The sequence below is a fragment of the Budorcas taxicolor genome, chromosome 22 (assembly GCF_023091745.1).
Source record: "Budorcas taxicolor isolate Tak-1 chromosome 22, Takin1.1, whole genome shotgun sequence".
Lineage (NCBI taxonomy): Eukaryota > Metazoa > Chordata > Mammalia > Artiodactyla > Bovidae > Budorcas > Budorcas taxicolor.
In genome coordinates, this window is record NC_068931.1 from 53,357,116 (window position 1) to 53,378,650 (window position 21,535).

Sequence of the window (21,535 nt, forward strand, 5' to 3'; positions counted from 1 at the left end):
ATTCCTCTTCACTTTCCGCCATTAGGGTGGTATAAACTGCATGTCTGAGGCTGTTGATATTTCTCCAGGAAATCTTAATTCCAACTTGTGATTCATCCAGCCCAACATTTCACATGATGTACTCTGTATATAAGTTAAATAAACAGGGTTACAATATAGCTTTGTCATACTCCTTTCCCCATTTTGAACCAGCCTGTTGTTCCATGTAAGGTTCTAACTGTTGCTTCTTGACCTGCATACAGGTTTCTAAGATGGTCTGGTATTCCCATCACTTGAAGAGTTTTTCACAGTTTGTTGTGATCCACACAAAGGCTCTCTCGTAATCAATGAAGCAGAAACACACGTTTTTGGGGAATTTCCTTGCTTTTTTCTATGATCCAGCAGAAGTTGCCAATTTGATCTCTTGTTCCTCTGCCTTTTCTAAACTCAGCCTGTACATCTGGAAGTTCTCGGTTCACATATTGTTGAAACCTAGCTTGAAGGATTTTGAGCTTAATCTTATCAGCATGCGAAATGAGCAAAATTGTATGATAATTTGTACATTCTTTGGCACTGCCCTTTGGGATTGGAATGAACACTGACCTTTTCCAGTCCTTTGGCCACTGCTGAGTTTTTTAAGGCTGTGACCCATGACTATCCTATCTCTAAATCCTACCCATGCCCTTCAGTACTAGTTCTAAGTCTGATAATTCCTTAATGAGCTAATCCCTCACTAAGTTTTTAGACCTCTAAACTCATGTAGCATTCATACATTGTATGACACACTTTTCTGCTTAATTTTATGTACTTTTTCATTGTGTTCTCTGCCCAGAATTATGATTGTAACCTGTAAGAGAGGTCCATCCTTTCCAAATATTCTTTTATCTCCAATAGCATTTAACACTTGTTGACTGATCACTTTTTTTTGGTAAACCAGATTGACAACATAAGTCTAAAAAAAAATGAATATCTCCTCTTGTAGGTGAAGCAGTCACTGACTGGAAGCCCTTTGGCTGCATTAAATGTAATTTTATTTTATTCTTCTTGTTGTATTGTGGTTCTTGTGTCATTGTTTGGAATGCCAAGTCTTTAAGGTGAATATTTAGGTCACATAAAAATTTCATAAAGAAAAATCCATCTAATCAGTTTTCAAAGAACACTGTCAGAGATAAATTCATTCATTTTAAAAGCTGTTGTAAAATCAAACACAGACACAGAAAACCACATGCAACCAATGTATCATTTCATGAATTATTTTAAGTTAGAGTTCACCCTGTTTCTTGGCTGTATTTTCTGCAGATTGGCAATCGGATCCAGAAGCTTGATCAGACCAAGTAGGTTTGATCCCTTCAGCCAGACTAGGCACTGCACAATTTATTTCACTGTGGTGCGCATGCTAAGTCGCCTCAGTCATGTCCAATTCTTTGCAGCCTTGTGGACGGTAGCCCAGCAGGCTCCTCTGTCTGTGGGATTCTCCAGGCAGACATCCTGGAGTAGATTGCCATCCCTTCCTCCAGGGAATCTTCCCGATCCAGGGATCCAACCACAGTCTCTTGCATTGTCTCCTGCATTGGCAAGTGGGTTCTTTACTACGAGCACCACCTGGGATGCCCTATTTCATTAGGTATATAATGTCTAGATTCTCTGTTTTATCTTATCAATCATGAATTCTTAATGTGTAGTTTGTTCATTGAGGCTGAGAAATAGCGATATTTGCATGTTTCTTATTAGTTGGAATACTGTTATAATAGTATACACCCTCCATATCCTGTTTGGCTGCACACTGGTAGAGTTTGTTTAAGAAGGACCTGCTAAACATTTGGCGCATTACCCAGATTTGATGATAGTAGTTTGCTCCCCTGTCCAATTCAGAAATGACCAACTCTTATGATTCATTAAAGTGAGTGAAGTTGCTCAGTTGTGTCTGACTCTTTGCGACCACATGTACTATAGCCTACTAGGCTCCTCCACCCATGGGATTTTCCAGGCAAGAGTACCGGAGTGGGTTGCCATTTCCTTCTCCAGGGGATCTTCCGAATCCAGGGATTGAACCCAGATCTCCCGCATTGTAGGCAGATGCTTTTACCGTCTGAGCCACCAGGGACGTCCCTTTATTATTCATTAAAGTATCTATGAACTCATACATTCATAGTTTAATTTCATTGCAACTTTTATATTTATTGAAGCTCTTCGTCCTCCTCTTTGGTTCTGCGGAAGCTCTTCCAACTTGACTTCCGAATCCGTTTGACACAATCCTGTTATTGTTTGATGGTTTCCTTTCTTGGGATGTCAAGATGCTTCAGGCTCAATTGCTGTGTTTTCTGCCTTAGACTAGGAAACAACCAGTTCTCCAAGAAGCCTTTGTTCCTCACAGTGCAAAATATATTTTTTTCAGAATCTCAGTTTGGGTGAAAAGATACCTGTGTAACTAAGTAAGTGTTTCTAGATGTTTTCAGTGGACAGAATTAGAGATAAAATACCCTTTGCATTTAAACTGATTTTTTCAATTAGATGTTAGGAACATAATACTTCATCTCTTCTCTTTTACATGTGTATATCCTTTACATAGGGTGTCCTTGTTCACACCCGGGATCCCAATCTGAAGGAGGTAGGGTACAACAGAATTAGACTTTCTCCTGATTTCTCTTTTGTTCTATCTCATATTGCATTGGTATCAGAGTAACATTAATAATAGTTTCACCATCAATAATAATTACTAAAATGTTCCTATATATATTATCCTCATTCTCCCTTCATTTTGTCTTACGATTATAATATGGGGACAGTATCAGAACATGTAGTGTTGCAAAGTAAAATTTCTCCTTTTAACCCTCAATTAGTCTTAGTTCATTAAATTTATTGTTCTTCAGTTAGCTATTAGATCAGTATCTCTCAGGTCACTTTAAATATCTAAGGCTCATTTTCCAGTGGTTCTCAGGATCAGGGGAACAATATTTCCTGATTCCTTGCAAGTTGGTAACAGTTTGGGTGTTATCAAACTGTTATAACAGCCCTTTATGTTTGAAGTTAACTCTTGTTGACTGTGAAGTCCTTGGATCACATTTTCTTACCTTGAGTGTCTCAAATCACTTCAGTTTCTTCTGGCACAAAATGATGCTGTCAAAAAAATCTGATAATAATCTAATTTTCCCCCCTTATAAATCCTGTATTCTTTTTGTCCACATGCCTAAAAGATTTTTTTAAGTCAGCTAAAATTCCTTGCATTGCAATGTTTTCTGTGCATTTGTTCTGTTCCCTTTCTTTGACTTTTTCCCCAAGCTGTTCCTGCAGTGTTCAGTTCTTCCTTCTCGAATGTGTGTGTGTGCGCCGTAATCTGTGCCACTTGTTTCTGCGTTCTTCTTTATTCTTTCTTAATTTACTCTTGTTTTTGTTTTCTCCTTATTGCTTTGTTTATTCACCTTGTTATACTTTTCTTTCTAGAATTACTTCTTGACTTAAATATAATTCTTTCTGAAATTTGCCACCTCGTTTATGAATTGTAATCATTCTGATTTATGTTACTCTTGCATCTCTGGCATTTTATTTTCTTAACATTACTTAGCTCACTTTGGGGCAGCAAATTGTGGGTTTGATGTGTTTTTCTTGTGTACTTCTGATCCTCTTTTTGTGGACTTGTCTGTAGGTATGATAGTGTCCTCGTTTAATTTTGTAAGAAATTTAACCTCAGCAGATATTCTTGTGCTTGCTTTTAGATTTGTTTCCCTGCATGCTGAGAAATTCGAATAGCTTTTCTAAGAGGACAGAGCTCCCTGTCCCTCTTGTTTTTCTTACACCAGGGCTCAGGGCTTAGGGAACTGTAGCCTGTGGGTAAAATCTGGTCCAGGTCCTATTTTTGTTGGGGCATCACTGAACTAACAATGCTTTTTGTACTTTTGAAGAGTTGTAAGCAAACAGAGATGAGTATGTGACAGAGACTAGGTGGACTGCAAAGCTGTATAGACTATCTTGGTCTCCTACAGAAAAGTTGGCCAAACCCTGGTACACACTAAAAACTATGGCAGTTTGTTTTCCAAGTTTTCAAGACTATTCCTCTCTCCTACTTTGATCTGCACTTTCTCTTCCTTTCATGTCTGTTGTTTCTGACCTACTCATAAATTTTAAATATATTTTCAGTAGTTTGTCCCCAAGGTGAGCCCTGTCCCAGAAAGGAGAGTTTATAAGTTAGTTTCAAGTGTTTATATTTACTATTCTCAAACTGGTCTATTGCACTTTCTATTAATAGCATTACCTGGTAGTTATTTTAGAATTACCCTGTTTTCAGAATTGAGGTTTCCCTCTAATTTCTCTCCCACAGATACTAATAACTCTTGGGTTCTAAGGGCCTTGGTGGTTTGTCCACATCCACTGGTATTTTAGGATGTGAACATACAGACCCCATCACCTCATTTGTCATAAAAGTCTGAATGCCTTTGGTTCTCCATATAGTCTTTCTGTCTCTTTTTACCTGGAGATTCAGGAAGATCAAAAAACTGTATTTCCACCACTGCTGCCTTCTTCCCAGAATCAAGCTCACTCATTTTTCAATTGTTTGCTTAACTGACTATATTCAATTTGATTTCAGGAAAATATTTATCCTGAGTATTTCAGCACACTAAATAAACCCACACGTACATTTTTTTTCTCTGTTTTCCTTCAGAGTCAAGTTCCCATTATGTCATCTCCCTAAAAGCTTTTAACAATGCAGGAGAAGGAGTTCCTCTTTATGAAAGTGCTACCACCCGATCTATCACAGGTAAGCTGAAATAGTTAATCTTTTTTTCACAAGGCATTTGAGTTGTGAAAACAACAAACCAAAATGAAGCAAAACAAATAATGAAGAAAAAACGTATGAAGTCATGTCCGAGTCTTATGTGTATATATACATGCACAATTTTTTATTTTGGGGGTTATCAAAATTGTGAGAGGAATTCAGTCTGTAAATTAGTCCTTGGACTTAGAGAATGTAGTTCCCTTATTCTCTTTATTTTTTTTCCAGTAGCTTCATATTTTGGTGTCTTGACACCATTGTTCCTTCCTCTGGGTAACTTCTTTCCAAATCAGTTCAATGTAGGCAGGAGGGTCTCTGCAGAAGGCTACCAGGTGCCTGAATGGACACTTGCTTCACTGCAGAGGGTCCTTCAAGCTGATATCGACAAGCATGAACTGCCCTTATGGGGCTGGTTTGGACTAGGCTGAATCACACAGGAGCTTCTTTCTGAGCTGGGCCAACAGGTCACCCCAACAGTGCCCAAGGCCTGTAGGCACTGAAAGAATCGCTTGCTTCAAAGGCTTATCACTTCTGGAAATTGTTATGTGAGTTGGACCTTAGAGGAGGCACAGGAGAGAAACAGGGCTCAATGAAATGAGAAAGAGAAAGGGGTGGGTTAGAAAGTGAGATCCTGGTCATTTATGGAGACTATTTGTGAATAAGGCTGGACCTACTCAGAAACAGAATAAGTACCATAAGTACCTCTGTGAGGCTTGCTCATGACCCAGTCACATGACTCAGAGTCAGATGACCACTCCTAATTGCCTTAGGTCTGAAATGTGAAAGCAAAACCCAGGATCCTACTCCATCTTTTTAATGTATACTTTGATTCTTTCAAAACCCACAATCTTCAAATTTCATTCAACTTATCAGCTGTTTTCACCTTCATGACAACGAAGGATCTGGTGCAAAGGAGCAGGATTTAGTAGGAGCACCATGGAAAATTACTGGGGTGCCTGAGTATGCGTCCTGGCAGCTAGGAATAAATGAACCTCCAGGAAATGATGGGGTTCTGTGACTTTTGCTACCGCCTAAATTTACGTGAACTTTGTACAGTTTGTTTTTCAAATCCGGAAGTTTCATTCAGAAACTGTCTTGAGAATGTACAGTTGTAAACCAGATTTGCAGTTGTTGTGTGATGGTTTTCACAGCATACCATCCCTTAATTGATTTCCACCGAGTTTCCTTTTAAACCTTGGATATTATTCCAGAGTCTCCTTGAATCTTTGGCTGCTGGATTTAACATCTGTGCTGGTCTGAAGTGGTATGCAAAAGCTTGGGTGCATGTCAGTATATTAATTTATCCATGGAAACAGTATATATCTTGCATTGCATTATCAGAGGGACCCTGACTCTCAAAAAAAGGGTAAATAAGAAATATTACCCAGAGAACATTTACTGTCAAAAGTGTTGTGTCTAAATATAGAGATATGAGGCAAATAGAGGCCAGGATGGAAACCATGAGATAACATGGTGAAAGGTGTCTGGGATTTTTACTCCCTCTTATTCTCTTATTCTGCCAAAATTCCTTTGAGTGACAGCAGCCACTTTGGATGAGCCAGTGCTTCCCATAATGTTTGTTCATTAAGTCAGCTCTTTCCTACCTAGGGTAAAAGATGGTTTAAAAAAGTCCTCACTATGAATTTGAGCTCATGATCAGGCCAAACAAAATTGTACCATGATCAGTCTTTAAGAACTCATAGTTTTTTTTACCAAAATTAAAGACCACAAGGAAGGAACACAAAGATGACCCCCCAAATCCAGTTTTGAGCAGAAACTAGTTATAATAGAGATAGAGTTTGGATAACTTGAAGATGAATTGCTCAGAGAACTGTTTGAGGTGTTATTTACTTCTTTCCCCTTAACATTTGTTGTCATTCTTTAATTCTTAGCATATGGCATCCCCAGAGTGGTTTCTAGAATACCAGTGATCCATAAGACCATTTTTTTTTCCTGCTATGACTAATCCTAATGGATCTGAGAAATGAAATAATACTGAGAATTGAAAAGCGTATGAGGGATTTTCTGATTGGGGAAAAGTCAGTAAGAGGTTGGAGAGGATGAATAAAGCCAGCTCTTTCCACATCCCTGCCCAGATGTGGCAGACTTATCCCTGCCCAGATGTGGCAGACTTATCCCTGCCCAGATGCGGCAGACATTTTCTTGTGTTTTCACACACCACAGAGAACAAAGAACAAGTAAACAGAATTGAAGGTTTAGGTTCTGCAGGCAACTATACACAGTAAAGGCATCTCGGGGATCCTTAGAAGACACTTTTGGTCTCTGAGCCTCTGCACAGGACTCCCATGAGTAGCCCTGGAAGAGATGAACATAAAGTAATAATAATAAAACTCAGAAGCAGTAAATGCATCAGGCTGGACTATCAGGCTATGGTGCTTTCCACATGGATGTGTCCATAGATGCTGGTCCACTCTGGACCGCATCTCATTCTGAACATATCAGCATTACAGCCAAGCAAAGTCTCACTAGGTCAAAAGGGCAGGTTAACAGTGTGCTTGTTTTGCTGCTTCCTTTTTTTTAATTTTATTTCATATTGTTGCAAGAATAAGACATTTTGAGCCTGGAGACTGGATGAGAACAGGCGAATAATGAGATGCGTTGTTTGAATTTGTTTATTTTCAATTGTTTCATAAATGTCTAAATGAAGTACAATCCAGATATAAAACTGTATTATTTTTAAAAGCTTGTTTTGAGCTTTAGTATATTGACTAAAACACTTATATGTTCTCACCAAAACAACTATTAGGAATTGAATTGGTTTCTCTTTTTAGCAAAAGGTTTAAAGCTATATTTTGTGTTTTTGTCTTTTTTTCCCCACTCTTTTGAATATCACCACTGCAAATGGTGAAGAAAAAAACCATAAACAGAGTTATTTGGCAGCAAAATAATTTATTTAATTCACTACTCATTCCTGACCTGTGAGGGAAAGATAATTAGCAATATATGTTGCATATATTTAGAGCACTACTTGCTACCTACTAATAAGTTCTGCTTTGTTAGAAATACCTACTCTATCCAGTATGGCAGACACAAGGCTCATGTGACTGTTGAACATCTGAAATAGGCTAGTGCAACATAATAAATGACTCTTTAATTGTATTTAATTTTAATTAATTTAAAGTCAAATTGTCCATCTAACTATGGCTGTTGCATTAGCCCAACTATGGAAGAAGTGGCAAATAGAATGTCAAGCCATGCCTGAAAAAAAAAAAAAAAAATCCACCAAAAATAAGCAATAAAAACTTGGCCAGGGTAGAAAATTTTGAATTACATAAGTTCATAGGTATATATTAAAAAACAGCATTGCTTGAAATTTATGGTTGCATTCTGGAGCTGAGACTCTGAGAAACTCAACAAGAAGTTTATGAAAAACATAATTTTCTAAAAGCAAGAAATAGCAGAATTATTACCATTGCTTAAAGTAAAATCACTACTTTTGAAAACCTTATATGGGGTATCTATGAAAAACGATAAAGTTAGCATAGTTTTTCCACAAAATTAGATTAAGCAAAGAAAAAACAGATAGGATAACATGAATACAAGTTGATCTACAAAGAGTTTGTGATTGAGAGTAGTCCTGTGCTATGTGTGACATTCTTCTTTAAGTCAGCTAAGAATAGAAATATGAAGACAGCGCCTGCTTTAGTTTTGCCAGAACGTTCCACTGATGTACCAGCCTGATGACTGATTGGGATCCTCCTAGAGGCTGCCGTGTCTTCAGCTGCCCCTTCATCATCTCATAAATCCATTCGGGTTTAAAGGAGCCCTTAATAAGAAGACACATCAAAGGAAATATGAAAAGCCTGGGCTCTGTCATTAAATTTTAAACACACATTTTTCTCTCTCTCTCTTTTTTTTTGTGTCTTCCTTTTGTTCTCTTTTTCTCTTCAGATTTTGTATTTTGCTCCAAAGACCACAGCCCAGTAAACTACTAAATAATTCATTAGAAAATAGTGATGAGTAGGGAGTAGACTTTTAAAATTCAGTGAACAAAGCGAGGTAATCATGAAACTCAGCCCAGAGTCTCTATACTATACTTCACAAATACAAGCTCAGTATGTTTACTGTTCCAGATACTCTAGATGTTGGTAGGCCTCATCTCCCCAAATGCCATTGTATGGCCAGTCTAAGAGCTCATCTCATTTTTTGTGAGTGAGAACACATGTTGTTTGATTTCAAAGAAAGTTTTAACAAATTTAAACACCTTCGGTAATAAATAAAAGGCTCAATATTGGATTTGTTCTCCAGCTGCAAAATAAACTCTCCTGATTATGGCATCCGCAGCATCAAAACAAATACAAGGTTTTTCTAGAGAATTTTGTGAAACCACAGACATCAGTATTCAGATTCTGATTGTGTTACGGATCGAAGCATGTGTATATCTCATCATGAATCTCATCAGTCCATACAGAGTTCATTCTGTCTCTCTGCCCGATAATTCCAAGTCTTTCCTTGGAATTTAAAATTATAGAACAAGGAACATAGAATATAGGGATGCCATAAATAACTTACTCTGTGAGAATGTGGGTAAAATGGACAATTCTACACTTTCTTTAAGGATTTCAATCTAACCACACCATGTGCCATGTAAAACCTAATTATCACATCATTGACCCATGTGGGCTTGGCCTGACATTGTGCAGTCATAGCCATAGATTGCTATGGATCTCAGGGCCCTCTGCTCATTATCCTTTGTTTGTTTCTTACCTACACAATATTTATACAGGTAAAACCTAAGCAATAATAAAAGCATTAGAGATACCAAATCACGTTAGAGAAGGAGAAAAACAAATAACACAACGGGTATCAGATAGGCATTTATTTCTTTTGCAGGAGGAAATGAAATAGATAATCCTTAGAATTTTATTTTGATGTATCTTTCTAATTATAAAACTGATGACTTCTATACTCTTTGAAGAAGCAATGTGCAGCATTCCAAGAAAAAAAAGTGGACTTTTAAAATATGTAACGAGAAGCGACAGCCAAATTGAGAGACGCATTCTAAGGAAATAAGGAAATTATGGAAAACAGTTACCTTTGTAATCTAGCAATACTGTTTCTAATGAGTTTTCCGGTTGAATTAATTATAATTTTTTCTGTTCTTCTCATGTTCCCTTTCATCATTATTGCCATACATTTAACTCATTGTGATCTGTTGCCACTGATGTTTATTTTTTTAACTCTTTTGTTTATGTATTTATTTGTTTGCTTCATTGGTCGGGTTTTTAAACCCAGATCCCACTGACCCAGTTGATTATTATCCTTTGCTTGATGACTTCCCCACCTCGGTCCCAGATGTCTCCACCCCCATGCTCCCACCAGTAGGTGTACAGGCTGTGGCTCTTACCCATGATGCCGTGAGGGTCAGCTGGGCAGACAACTCTGTCCCTAAGAACCAAAAAACGTCCGAAGTGCGACTTTACACTGTTCGGTGGAGGACCAGCTTTTCTGCGAACGCGAAATACAAGGTGACGTTCTAACCGATAGTATGAAGTTTAACTTGAACTGTCATTTGTTTAATCCATTGTTTTAAACACGTCCTGGACTGTCACGAGTTATGTTGCTGCAGTGACACAAAATGGAAAACAAAGCATTTTAAAACTCAGTACTCTAAAACTGGCATGGGAATTATTGTGTCTTAGGAACCAGTCTAAGACGAGGTAGAAAAGCATCAAGAGCTGCGAAATGTTATTTGAATTCCACCAGATGTTGAATTTGTATAAATAATGTAATTCTGTACAAGGGAATGCCATTTTCTTTTGAAAATAGCAGAACTCTGCATTAGTTTCTTGGATAGATTTTGGTGTTTTTCTTTTCGTGTGGAATCTAGGTTTATGCCGCAGTCACGCATATTAACATTGTATGCAGAGACCCATCTTATAGTGAATATGAGAAGGAATACATGAAGATTTTTTTATACTATCCTTAGATGGTGAACACGCCTCAAGTCATTAACATCTGTTTGCTCATTTAGCCTTGAAAGGCCCTCATGTGGCAAAGAAAATGCACAGTGTACCCTCCCCTTTAACTAATATGAATTAGACCATCTCTCTTATCCCTGTCCTCTCATTGAGTCATCACACACACACACACACACACACACACACACACACGCACACACACACACCCCAACCCAGGAGCTCCTTCAGTTCAGTTCAGCTCAGTCACTCAGTCATGTCCAACTCTTTGAGACCCCATGAATCGCAGCATGCCAGGCCACCCTGTCCATCACCATCTCCTGGAGTTCACTCAAATTCACATCCATCGAGTCGGTGATGCCATCCAGCCATCTCATCCTCTGTCGTCCCCTTTTCCTCCTTTAGAGATACACATTTGAGGCATTGTCATCCGTTCACATCTCTATCAGTCAGCCAGAACAACTCCAGCAAATATTCATTTATATAATCAAATGCTACCTCGTAAGCCTACCACATTAGTAGTGTATATACCAACACGCAAATGTAAAGTAAAAGGAGATCCAGTCATTGTTAAGCGTCCACCATTAACTTAGGACTGTGCTAGGTCATAGAGGTCATTTAACGTCTTTTAGTTGTTACTCCAGTATTCTTGCCTGGACAATGCCATGGACAGAGGAGCCTGGCAGGTTATAGTCCATGGGGTCACAAATAGTTGGACATGAGTAAGTGACTAACACTTTCACTTTCACATACTTAACGTTCTTACTCACAATTTTGAAATGTATAATAAACTCAGATTCATGGAGTACTATATAGAATTCAGAATTTATTCAAGTGAAATAATACATGAAAACATATTTTAAAAATTCACAAAATGATTAAGATGAAAAAGACTTAGTTGTTCAGTTGTGTCCGACTCTTTGCAACCACATGGACTGTAGCCCACCAGGTTCCTCTGTCTGTGGAATTCTCCAGGCAAGAATACTGGAGTGGATTTTTCCAAAGAAGACCTACAGATGACTAATAAACATATGAAAAGATGCTCAACATCACTCATTATTAGAGAAATGCAAATCAAAACCACAATAAGTTATCACCTCATGCCAGTCAGAATGGCTGCCATCAAAAAATCTACAAACAATAAATGCTGGAAAGGATGTGGAGAAAAGGGAACCTCTTACACTGTGGGTCAAACTGCAAACTGGTGCAGCCACTGTGGAGAACAGTGTGGAGATTCCTTTAAAAACTGGAAATAGAACTGCCATTTGACCCAGGAATCCCACTGCTGGGCATACACACCGAGGAAACCAGAATTGAAAGAGACACATGTACCCCGATGTTCATCGCAGCACTGTTTACAATAATAGCTGGGACATGGAAGCAACCTAGATGTCCATCGGCAGACAAATGGGTAGAGAAGTTGTGGTACATATACACGATAGAATATTACTCAGCTGTAAAACAGAACACACTTGAGTCAGTTCTAATGAGGTGGATGAAACTGCAGCCTATTATACAGAGTGAAGTTAAGTCAGAAAGTGAAATGGCAATACAATATATTAACGCATATGTATGGAATTTAGAAAGATGGTAACGATGACCTTATATGCAAGATAGCAAAAGAGACACAGATGTAAAAACAGACTTTTGGACTCTGTGGGAGAAGGCGAGGGTGGGATGATTTAAGAGAACAGCACTGAAACATGTACATTACCATATGTAAAACAGATGACCAGTTCGATGCCTGAAGCAGGGCACTCAAAGCCGCTGCTCTGGGACAACCCAGAGGGTTGAGGTAGGGAGGGAGGTGGGAGGGGGGTTCAGGATGCGGGACACATGTGCACCCGTGGCCGGCTCATGTCGATGTATGGCGAAAACTACCACAACATTGTGTTTATCCTCCAATTAAATAATTTTTTTTTTTTTTATAAAAAGAGACCCATCTTTCAAAGGGAAGTTTTGACCTCTCCAAAGGGAAAGGTCAGAGCTGAGTGTCAGAAGATCACATCAGTGTGAGGAGTGGGTTTCAAATGTGCTTTCACATCCATTCTTCTTCAGGCTGAGACAGAGAGCTCCTCCAAAGATCACCAGCATCAGAGGTGCACGATTCCAGCAGTATGCACATTCCTGCCATGGCCTGGACCAGGATGGGTCCTTCTGTCATTTATTACACTGTTGTAATAATGCCTTTCCTTTCTTCTAAACACTTTTTTTCTTTATAAAAAGGACATGTTCATTATTTTTAAATTTAGAAAATATAAAAATGTTCTTGGCTAAGTAAGAAATTGGACCAGTAACTCCAAAATCATTTTGTGATTCTCAGCAGAGAATTAAAAAAAAAAAAAAAAAGAATATTGGAGTGGGTAGCCATTCCCTTCTCCAGGGAATCTTCCCGACCCAAGGATCAAACCCAGGTCTCCTGCATTTGCAGGCAGACTCTTTACCATGTCAGCCACAAGCAAAGCCCATTTAGGATGAAGAAGGTAGCTTTAAAAATAAGAGCATAAGCGGGGAGGGGAGGGCAGTCAAAAGGAACAAACTTCCAGTTATAAGCACTAGGGATATAATGTACAACATTATAAATATAATTAACACTGGTTGGTGTTATATATGAAAGTTGATAGAATAAATCCTGAGAGTTCTAATCACAAGCAAATTGTATTGTTTCTATTTATTTAATTTTGTATCTATAGGAGATGGTGGGTATTCACTAAACTTACTGTTTAGTGGTGACCACTTTCTGATGTATGTAAGTCAAATCATTAAGTTGTACATCTTAACCTTACACAGTGCAGTATGTTGATTATATCTCAATAAAACTAGAAGAGAAACAAGGAGCCCAAATGTTACCAAGCAACGGAGGGAGCGGTAGTTTGAGGCCGGCACACCGCATTCTTCATACGCCGCTGTATCCCTCCTCCGCACCACTTTACTGGGATAGCTTGCAAGGGGAATTTGGGTCTCTTGATACTTTATCCAATGTTCTTTCCACTAAACTGCCATTGTGCTTAATCCAGCCTCAAGCCAGTGTTGATCTGGGGGGGATTAAAATGTCCTTTGGAAATTTCTGACTCTAAAGACCCTGGAGTTAAAGCAAAATCCGCCAATAATTTTGTCAGTCTGCCTCTTTTTTTTCCGGTAGTCATGCTAGTTCTGCTTCTAGTTTCATTCAGCCTTTAAAGGGCGTAAAATTCACATTTCATAGTAAATCAGTTTTTAGTTGAAACCAATTGAAAAGCAGTTTCTTTTGGTTCAGCCTCCCTGCGAGGTCAGGTACTTGGAGGAACTCTCCAGCCTAGTCCAAGTAGTATCATCAAAATAAGCGTCCTATCCATAATCCAAGGCAACGGCACCCCACTCCAGTACTCTGGCCTGGAAAATCCCATGGACAGAGAAGCCTGGTGGGCTGCAGTCAGTGCAGTCGCTAAGAGTCAGACACAACTGAGCGACTTCTCTTTCACTTTTCATTTTCATGCATTGGAGAAGGGGGTGGCAACCCACTCCAGTGTTCTTGCCTGGAGAATCCCAGGGGTGGGGGAGCCTGGTGGGCTGCCGTCTATGGGGTCACACAGAGTCGGACACGACTGAAGTGACTTAGCAGCAGCAGCAGCAGCCATCTTATGGTATCAGATTTAAGACACAGCAGAACCATAAATAAAGATAACATTATCAGATAAGACAATAAATGAGACATAAGAGAATACTTTTTAAAAAATCTCTTTATATACCGATTACCCAATTATATGTTTACTTTTAAAGGACTTCTTTTAAAATTGTATGCCCATGGTGCTGTGCTTTGTGGATACATTCATTTCATAGAATGGCCACAGGTACCTTGCCGATGTGTGAAATGTTCTAAGGGACAATGATCTCTGCAGAATGATTTGAGCTCCAAAATTTCCAAAAGCAGTATTTTTTTTTTTTTACTTGAACTGTTAATAGGACAGAATTATTGAGTTTTGCTAAGAATGCCGACAGAAGAGATCCAACCAAAAATCATCCTCTGTAAGGAGAGACTGATATCACTTATGGGTTGAGGTATGAGAATACAAATAATGTTGTTACTTTTTCTCTCCTCATCACCTTCTTTGACCTAATAAAGTGTTAATAAAGTACTAACATTTCATAACCTTTCTCACACATACACACTCTGTACCCACACCCTGAGAAGATGGGTTAGAGGGGGAGAGTTAGTTAAGTTGGAGAGCAAGGATAAATACAGACCATATCTGGTCAATCCAGAATGGACACACAATAAATTTAAATTTTATGAAGAATAGGAATAGAATGCTTTGGTTTTGCATTTTGAACTTTTCACACCCACTGTCATCTATGCTTCAGCTCACTCCCCACTATAGCTTTATAAGCTGGGCAGAGAATGCACAGTATAAACAGGGGGAAATACACACAGAGAGGCAAATGACCAGGGCTTACAAGCTGGCTTTGCTGTGTCCTGTCCTGTCACCTAATTTGTTCAATCTCATTTTTCTCATCTATGTGATTGGGGTGTTGACACCTACTATAAAAAGAATAAGTCAGATTCTTTACAGCTGTGTATGTATGTAGAGATCTTTATGGGTAGGTTGTACAACTTAACAAAATTCCCCATCAAACTAGAGCCTCAGATGACCTGATGGCATTATCCAGACCACTCCCCACAGGAATACTTTCTACTTCAGTTAGTCCCACATCAGGCCAGACATTCATATTTTGATTGCCCAAAACTTTATATTGACCTTCCTTATCAAATAGAGAATTTTTTATATAATTTATTTTCTACTAATGTGATTGCTCATTAGATATTTTACATGAAATTCCTTTCAAAATGCTTTCACTGACTACTGATTAGAGCATGGGTATTACAGGAGATATGAAGTTATGCAAGATTCAGTATCAGTCCTCAAAATTCTTACAGCTCAATGGAGAATTTGTCATGCACATAAAATCCCATATATATACATATATGTATGTATGTGTATAGGTATATGTACTGTATATGACGTATACAGTACCTATATTTCACACTAGACAATGCATAAAATATTGTAGCTAACATTTATTTAGTACCTACTCTGAGCCAGATAACATGTTTTACTTTCACACTTTAATTAGTACTGTAAGGTTAGTGCTACGGTTATTCCTATGTTATAAATGAGGAAACCGAGGCTCAGAGAGGTAGTGCCTATATATTCTGTGCTCTGTCTCTCTCATGGGTGCACACACACACACACACACACACACACAGCCATGACTTCCCAGAGTACTTCCAGGCTAATGATTTATGATGAGCAGTAACCTTCCATAAAGTTCCTGAGAAAATTCAATGAATTCATGGTACTTAAATGATGCAGGTGTGTCATTTAGGAATACAAGCAAGGACAACACTGCTTGGTTGTCTCCCAAATGCCAGTCGTGTCTATGTTCAAAGAGACAAGTTTTATTGAAGTGTGTCCTCCCTCCTAGCCAAACTATATCTCATTGCCCCATTTCTCCCCATCCTTCTACTTCTAAGACTTAGTGGCATCATGACAGGGAAGGAGGGCAAGATTGGAAGTTATATATCAATACGTCAGATAGTAGCTGCCCATTTCATGTTTCTTTTTTGATGGGGTTCCATCTTTCTGAATCTATAAAGTATTTTTACATTTATTTAGGGCTCACATTTTTACGACTTTTTTTTAAGAGGAGCTTCTGATAAATGTTTATGAGGCCATCACTTTAATAGGATGGATGGGCACATCATCGAAATATTATTAGTACAGTTAAATATTTATTTGGTTTTATAATGAAATAGAGGATTTTCATAGCTATAGTCTAAGAAGGATTCATAGTGAAAGAAGAAAGATATACTGGAATAGCTAGGGAGGAGATAGGTATGACATAGGTGGAGACAAAATGTTTTCCTTGATTTTTCTAGATGTAGAAATACAACAAATGTAATAAACTTAAAAAAGTAAGTGTTTAACCTTGGAAGAAGATCAAGGACTAAATGGCAATCATAAATTGAAATGTGTAAGAGGCATAAGTAGTTTTAAATTTGCCTCATCATATGGAAAATACACATTAACCTGGGAGATAAACCTGTTTCATTATTATAATTTTGATCTACTGACTAAGCAATAGAGACAGATAATTTACTTTCTATTAAAATATCCTTAACCTGTTGTTTAAAAGACAAATAATGTATTCAGAAGATGAAAAATATTAACAGTTACGTAGTCATTTAAATTTTATCAGATTTATTGTTCTCTTCCTGATTAACTGCTCCCGTGACCGTACTTCCATCTGTGTTTAATATGATCTGTTCATAAAGAAAGAAGAACGCATGACACAATGTTGCTGCTGTCCATTTTCTTTATAATGGCAATCTAGATCCTACATCCATAAAAGTCTGTATCATAAGCCTTGTTTTAAAAAAAAATAAGCATTAGATTTCTAAAAAGTCATTTTATTATCTATAGAAAATAATCATAATAATTTATGTGAAATATATAAAACATTAAAGCCTCTGAAGAAAAAGTTTTCAATTATTAGAAATAAATTGAAGTCCAAATCAGTGCAGATAACCTTACAAATGGAACTGACAGAAGGAAGTGGAATTGGTCCTGTCTCTGTGGTTATTGCCTCACTTGGGAAAATGTATCAGCTATGTGCCCCTTTGAACAACATAACACCTGATTTTATCGATTATGTTTTAGATGTACAATCAGCCGGTGTGAACTGGGACAGAAAGGAAATAAAGTCAGTGCTTTGTCCTGGGTCTTCTGCTGTTTGGAAATAAATTCCTTTTTTGTTGCTTTGGATAGTCTTCCTTTGTGTCTTGATTTACCAAGTTGATAGAGTTCATTTTTTTTATCTCTTATTTCCCACTTGTGTAGTCAGAAGACACAACGTCTCTGAGTTACACAGCAACGGGCCTCAAACCAAACACAATGTATGAGTTCTCAGTCATGGTCACGAAAAACAGAAGATCCAGCACCTGGAGCATGACTGCACACGCCACCACGTATGAGGCAGGTATGTAAAGAAATGTTTCCACTACATATTTGCCGCTGGTATTTTCCAGGTTCCGAGGAATCTGGAACATGTGGGTGCTATGATGTCTAAATTACAATTAATCATGCATAAAATCATTCATAGTACTTTTATATCAAATACTATTCTTCCAGCTCTAAATAAGAAAATGAGTCCCCAGTGGAATAACTAATCTGGTTTTAATATATACATTAATTGTGGATTTCTCAATATAAATCTGCTGTTCAATACACTGAAGTAAAGGCATTTTGCTCTCTGTCCAATGCATGTGTGTCTTTGATCAACAGACATTGTAGATATTTACTTTTTTGGAAAAAAATTAGATGCAAAATGAAGAATTGCATTATAGCTGTAGGCTTGTGGATGCTTACCTCATGGGCTTCCCTGGTGGCTCAGACAGTAAAAGAATCTGCCTGTAATGCAGGAGATCCCTGAGTCAGGAAGATCCCCTGGAGAAGGGAATGGCTACACATTCCAGTATTCTTGCCTGGAGAATTCCATGGACAGAGGAGCCTGGTGGGCTACAGTCCATGAGGCTGCAAAGAATCGACATGACTGAGCAACTAACACACACACACACACACACACACACCCACAGTTGACTGGGAAGAAATTTCTAGGGAGTCACGTTCACTGTTTGGAAATAAGGCAACACAATGGAAAATTTTCACGCATTTTGCAATAGTTCAAATCAAGAGTGAATGCAATTCACTGTAAATTTTTCCAGTCACATTTGCTATGGGTCATAAATGTTGAGTTTATAACCTTAGCAGACATGCAGCGCACTTCGCATTTATAGTTCGCAGAGATCCAACATCTGAAGGAAATAGGGTTTAACATACTTTTTAATAGCTTTCATGGTACTACATCATATTTGGCGATAAACTATACCACACATTTCCAAATTCTAAAACGTATGGCAGTAAAACTTTTATCTGAGTAAGTTGAATTTCTTTTTCCTTTTGTATTTGTCCCATAGCATGGCAGCTCTAATTTTAATTTCAAATTACTACCTTAACTCTGAGTTCACTAGGAATATTTTTATAATTCTGAGGGCACTTCTTTCTGTAAGAAGTTTTTTCTAGTTGTTTACTTTCAGCACTTTCTTCCTCTGTTTTATGTGTTTACATATATAAAATCATTCTAAAAATATGCCCAGGATGCCAGTGTTCTTAGCTTCTTAGGGAAAATTATACATTATGGGACTAATAAAAGTCATGCTGTTTCTTTTAACCTAAAAGGAGATGAGAGGAGTTAAATGATAAACCAGTAAGGTATTTGGTCCTCCCTGGCTGAAAGAAAAGGAGTAGTAATTTCCTTATTCATTTTTCCCCATCATAAACATAAACACACAACAACATCTGACTTGATAAATGAACCCTATATTTCTCCTGAACTGCCTAGCCTTGAAAGGACATCAGTGTTGAGACCCATAGCTGACAGAAAGATATTAACTTTTAGAAATGTGACTGGTAGAAAGGGTGATTGTCCAAACAGATAATGATCTGGACAAAGGTGTAAATAGCCTATGGATAAGATTCGTGGATGATGATGAGAAGCGAGAAGTAATTTGCAAGTGTCTGCACATTTTAAAACCGTGAGAAGAAAATGAAGCGAATGAAATAACTCTGGAGTTTGCTTCTAATTCTGTAATAATGCAAAGACTCTCTGGGGCCACATATGATGCACTTGTGCTGAAATTGCTCATAATAAGGATAATGGCAGCTGACAAATTCTTGAAATGAAACATACATTCTGTCCCGGTGATAAATCTTTAATTCCACTCTAGTTAATTTAGGTAAAATAAAAATAATTGGAAGGATAGCTTAAATAATGAAGCTTTGGCAAGGGACGGAAGCAGCACGTCCCCGGGCGTTACAGATGAGGAACTGTTGCACTCTCCCTGCAAGGCATTACAATTGCAGTGGTGTGACTCCACATGTTCTCCTTTCTTCCATCAGCATTCAGTTTCCCAGAAGAGAGAATCACACAGCTACAGAGAGTGAGATGGAGGCCAGGAAATCCCTATTTGATGTTGCTCCCAGCTCACGTGACAGAGAGGAGACCTTGTCCCCCAAAGGAAAAAGCCACGTGTTTCTCTAAATGAAGGAGAAGAGGGTAGCATCTGAGCAGTCCAAACACAAATGCCCAAGATGTTGGTGTCTGTTTGTGTTGATGATGGGGAAAAATGAATGAGGACATTACTTCTGCTTCTTTTTAAGTGGTTAAGAATCCACCTTACAATGCAGGGGGTGGCTGTTCCATTACTGGTCAGGAACTAAGATCCTCCATGCCAGGAGCAACTAAGCCCCCCAACTACTGAGCCTGCTGCCCCCTACCCCCTGCAGAGAGTTCCTGCACCACAACGAAAGATCCCACATGACGCAGTGAAGATCCTGCCAGCCGCAACTAAAACCCAGTGCAGCCAAATAAACTTAAATACATTTCTTAGCTTTAAATAAGTATGAGGGAACAGTGTGCAGGTCATATGATAATCCTAAACATCTAAGGCATTGATTCTAATACCAGAATCTAGTCACGTGGCTTGAGGAAAAAGAAAACTTTTCTCAGCACCTGAAATAGATTAGTCGTTAGTTTTTTTTGTTTGTTTTTTAATAACCAGCTCTTCAGTGTATTATTTTGCTAGTTTAAGCTGGAGTCATTTTATATTTTTTGAATATCAACCTAGATTCAGTGAAGCAATCTAATCATCACCATTTGTTTTCTAAATAAGCATCAATTTTAATTTTAACACAGTTAAGAAAAAACAGGTTAGTTAGAAAAACAAGTGTTTTAATTAATTCCAAAATTGGAGAATGTCTTATGATATTTGGTTTCAGTTAGTTCAATTGCTCAATCATGTTTGACTCTTAGCGACCCCATGGACTGCATCACGCCAGGCTTCCCTGTCCATCACCAACTCCCAGAGCTTGCTCGAACTCATGTCCATCAAGTCAGTGATGCCATCCAACCATCTAATCCTCTGTCATCCCCTTCTCCTCCTGCCTTCAATCTTTCCCATCATCAGATGGTGATCGTAGCCACAAAATTAAAACACACTTGCTCCCTGGAAGAAAATCTATGACAAACCTAGACAGCATATTAAAAAGCAGAGACATTAGTTTGCTGATGAAGGTCTGTCTAGTCAAAGCTATGGTTTTTCCTGTAGTCGTGTACAAATGTGAGAGTTGGACCATAAAGCTGAGCACTGAAGAATCGATGCTTTTGAACTGTGGTGTTGGAGAAGACTCTTGAGAGTCCATTGAGCAGCAAGGAGATCAAACCAGTCAATCCTAAAGGAAACCAGTCCTGAATATTCGTTAGAAGGACTGATGCTGAAGCTGAAGGTCTAATACTTTGGTCACATGTTTGGTATAATACTCTAATTTTGGTTATCTATTACCTTTCTGGGCTTCCCCATAGCTCAGCAATAAAGAATCTGCCTGCCAATGCAGGAGACATGAGTTTGATCCCTAGGTCAGGAAGACCCTCCTGGAGAAGGAAATCGCAACTGTCTCTAATATTCTTGCCTGGGAAATCCCATGGACAGAGGAGCCTGGTGGACTATAGACCATGCAGTTGCAAAACAGTTGGATACAACTGATCAAGTAAACCACAAATTACCTTTCTATCTGTGGCTCAGAAAATATCTTGAATGATCTCTTTATGTGACTAACCCTTCCCTAAGGTAGCCTTGCCTATTCAGTGTTTCACTATTACAAATCTTTTTTTTTCTTTTGCAAGAATGTTCTTTCTATTTCTTTCCATTAAAAGATATATATGAAACTTCCCCTGTGGCTCAGCTGGTGAAGAA

The 21,535-nt window shown here is 38.3% G+C and overlaps 1 protein-coding gene across 1 annotated transcript in view; it reads left to right on the forward strand.

Moving 5' to 3' along the window:
- The window catches only part of DCC (DCC netrin 1 receptor), an 827,169-nt gene that overhangs the window by 655,995 nt on the left and 149,639 nt on the right, over nt 1–21,535 (forward strand). The window contains exons 16-18 of the mRNA XM_052660382.1: nt 4,637–4,732; nt 10,004–10,236; nt 17,565–17,703. Of these exons, the coding sequence (XP_052516342.1) occupies nt 4,637–4,732; nt 10,004–10,236; nt 17,565–17,703 (468 nt within the window). The remainder of the gene's footprint in view (nt 1–4,636; nt 4,733–10,003; nt 10,237–17,564; nt 17,704–21,535) is intronic.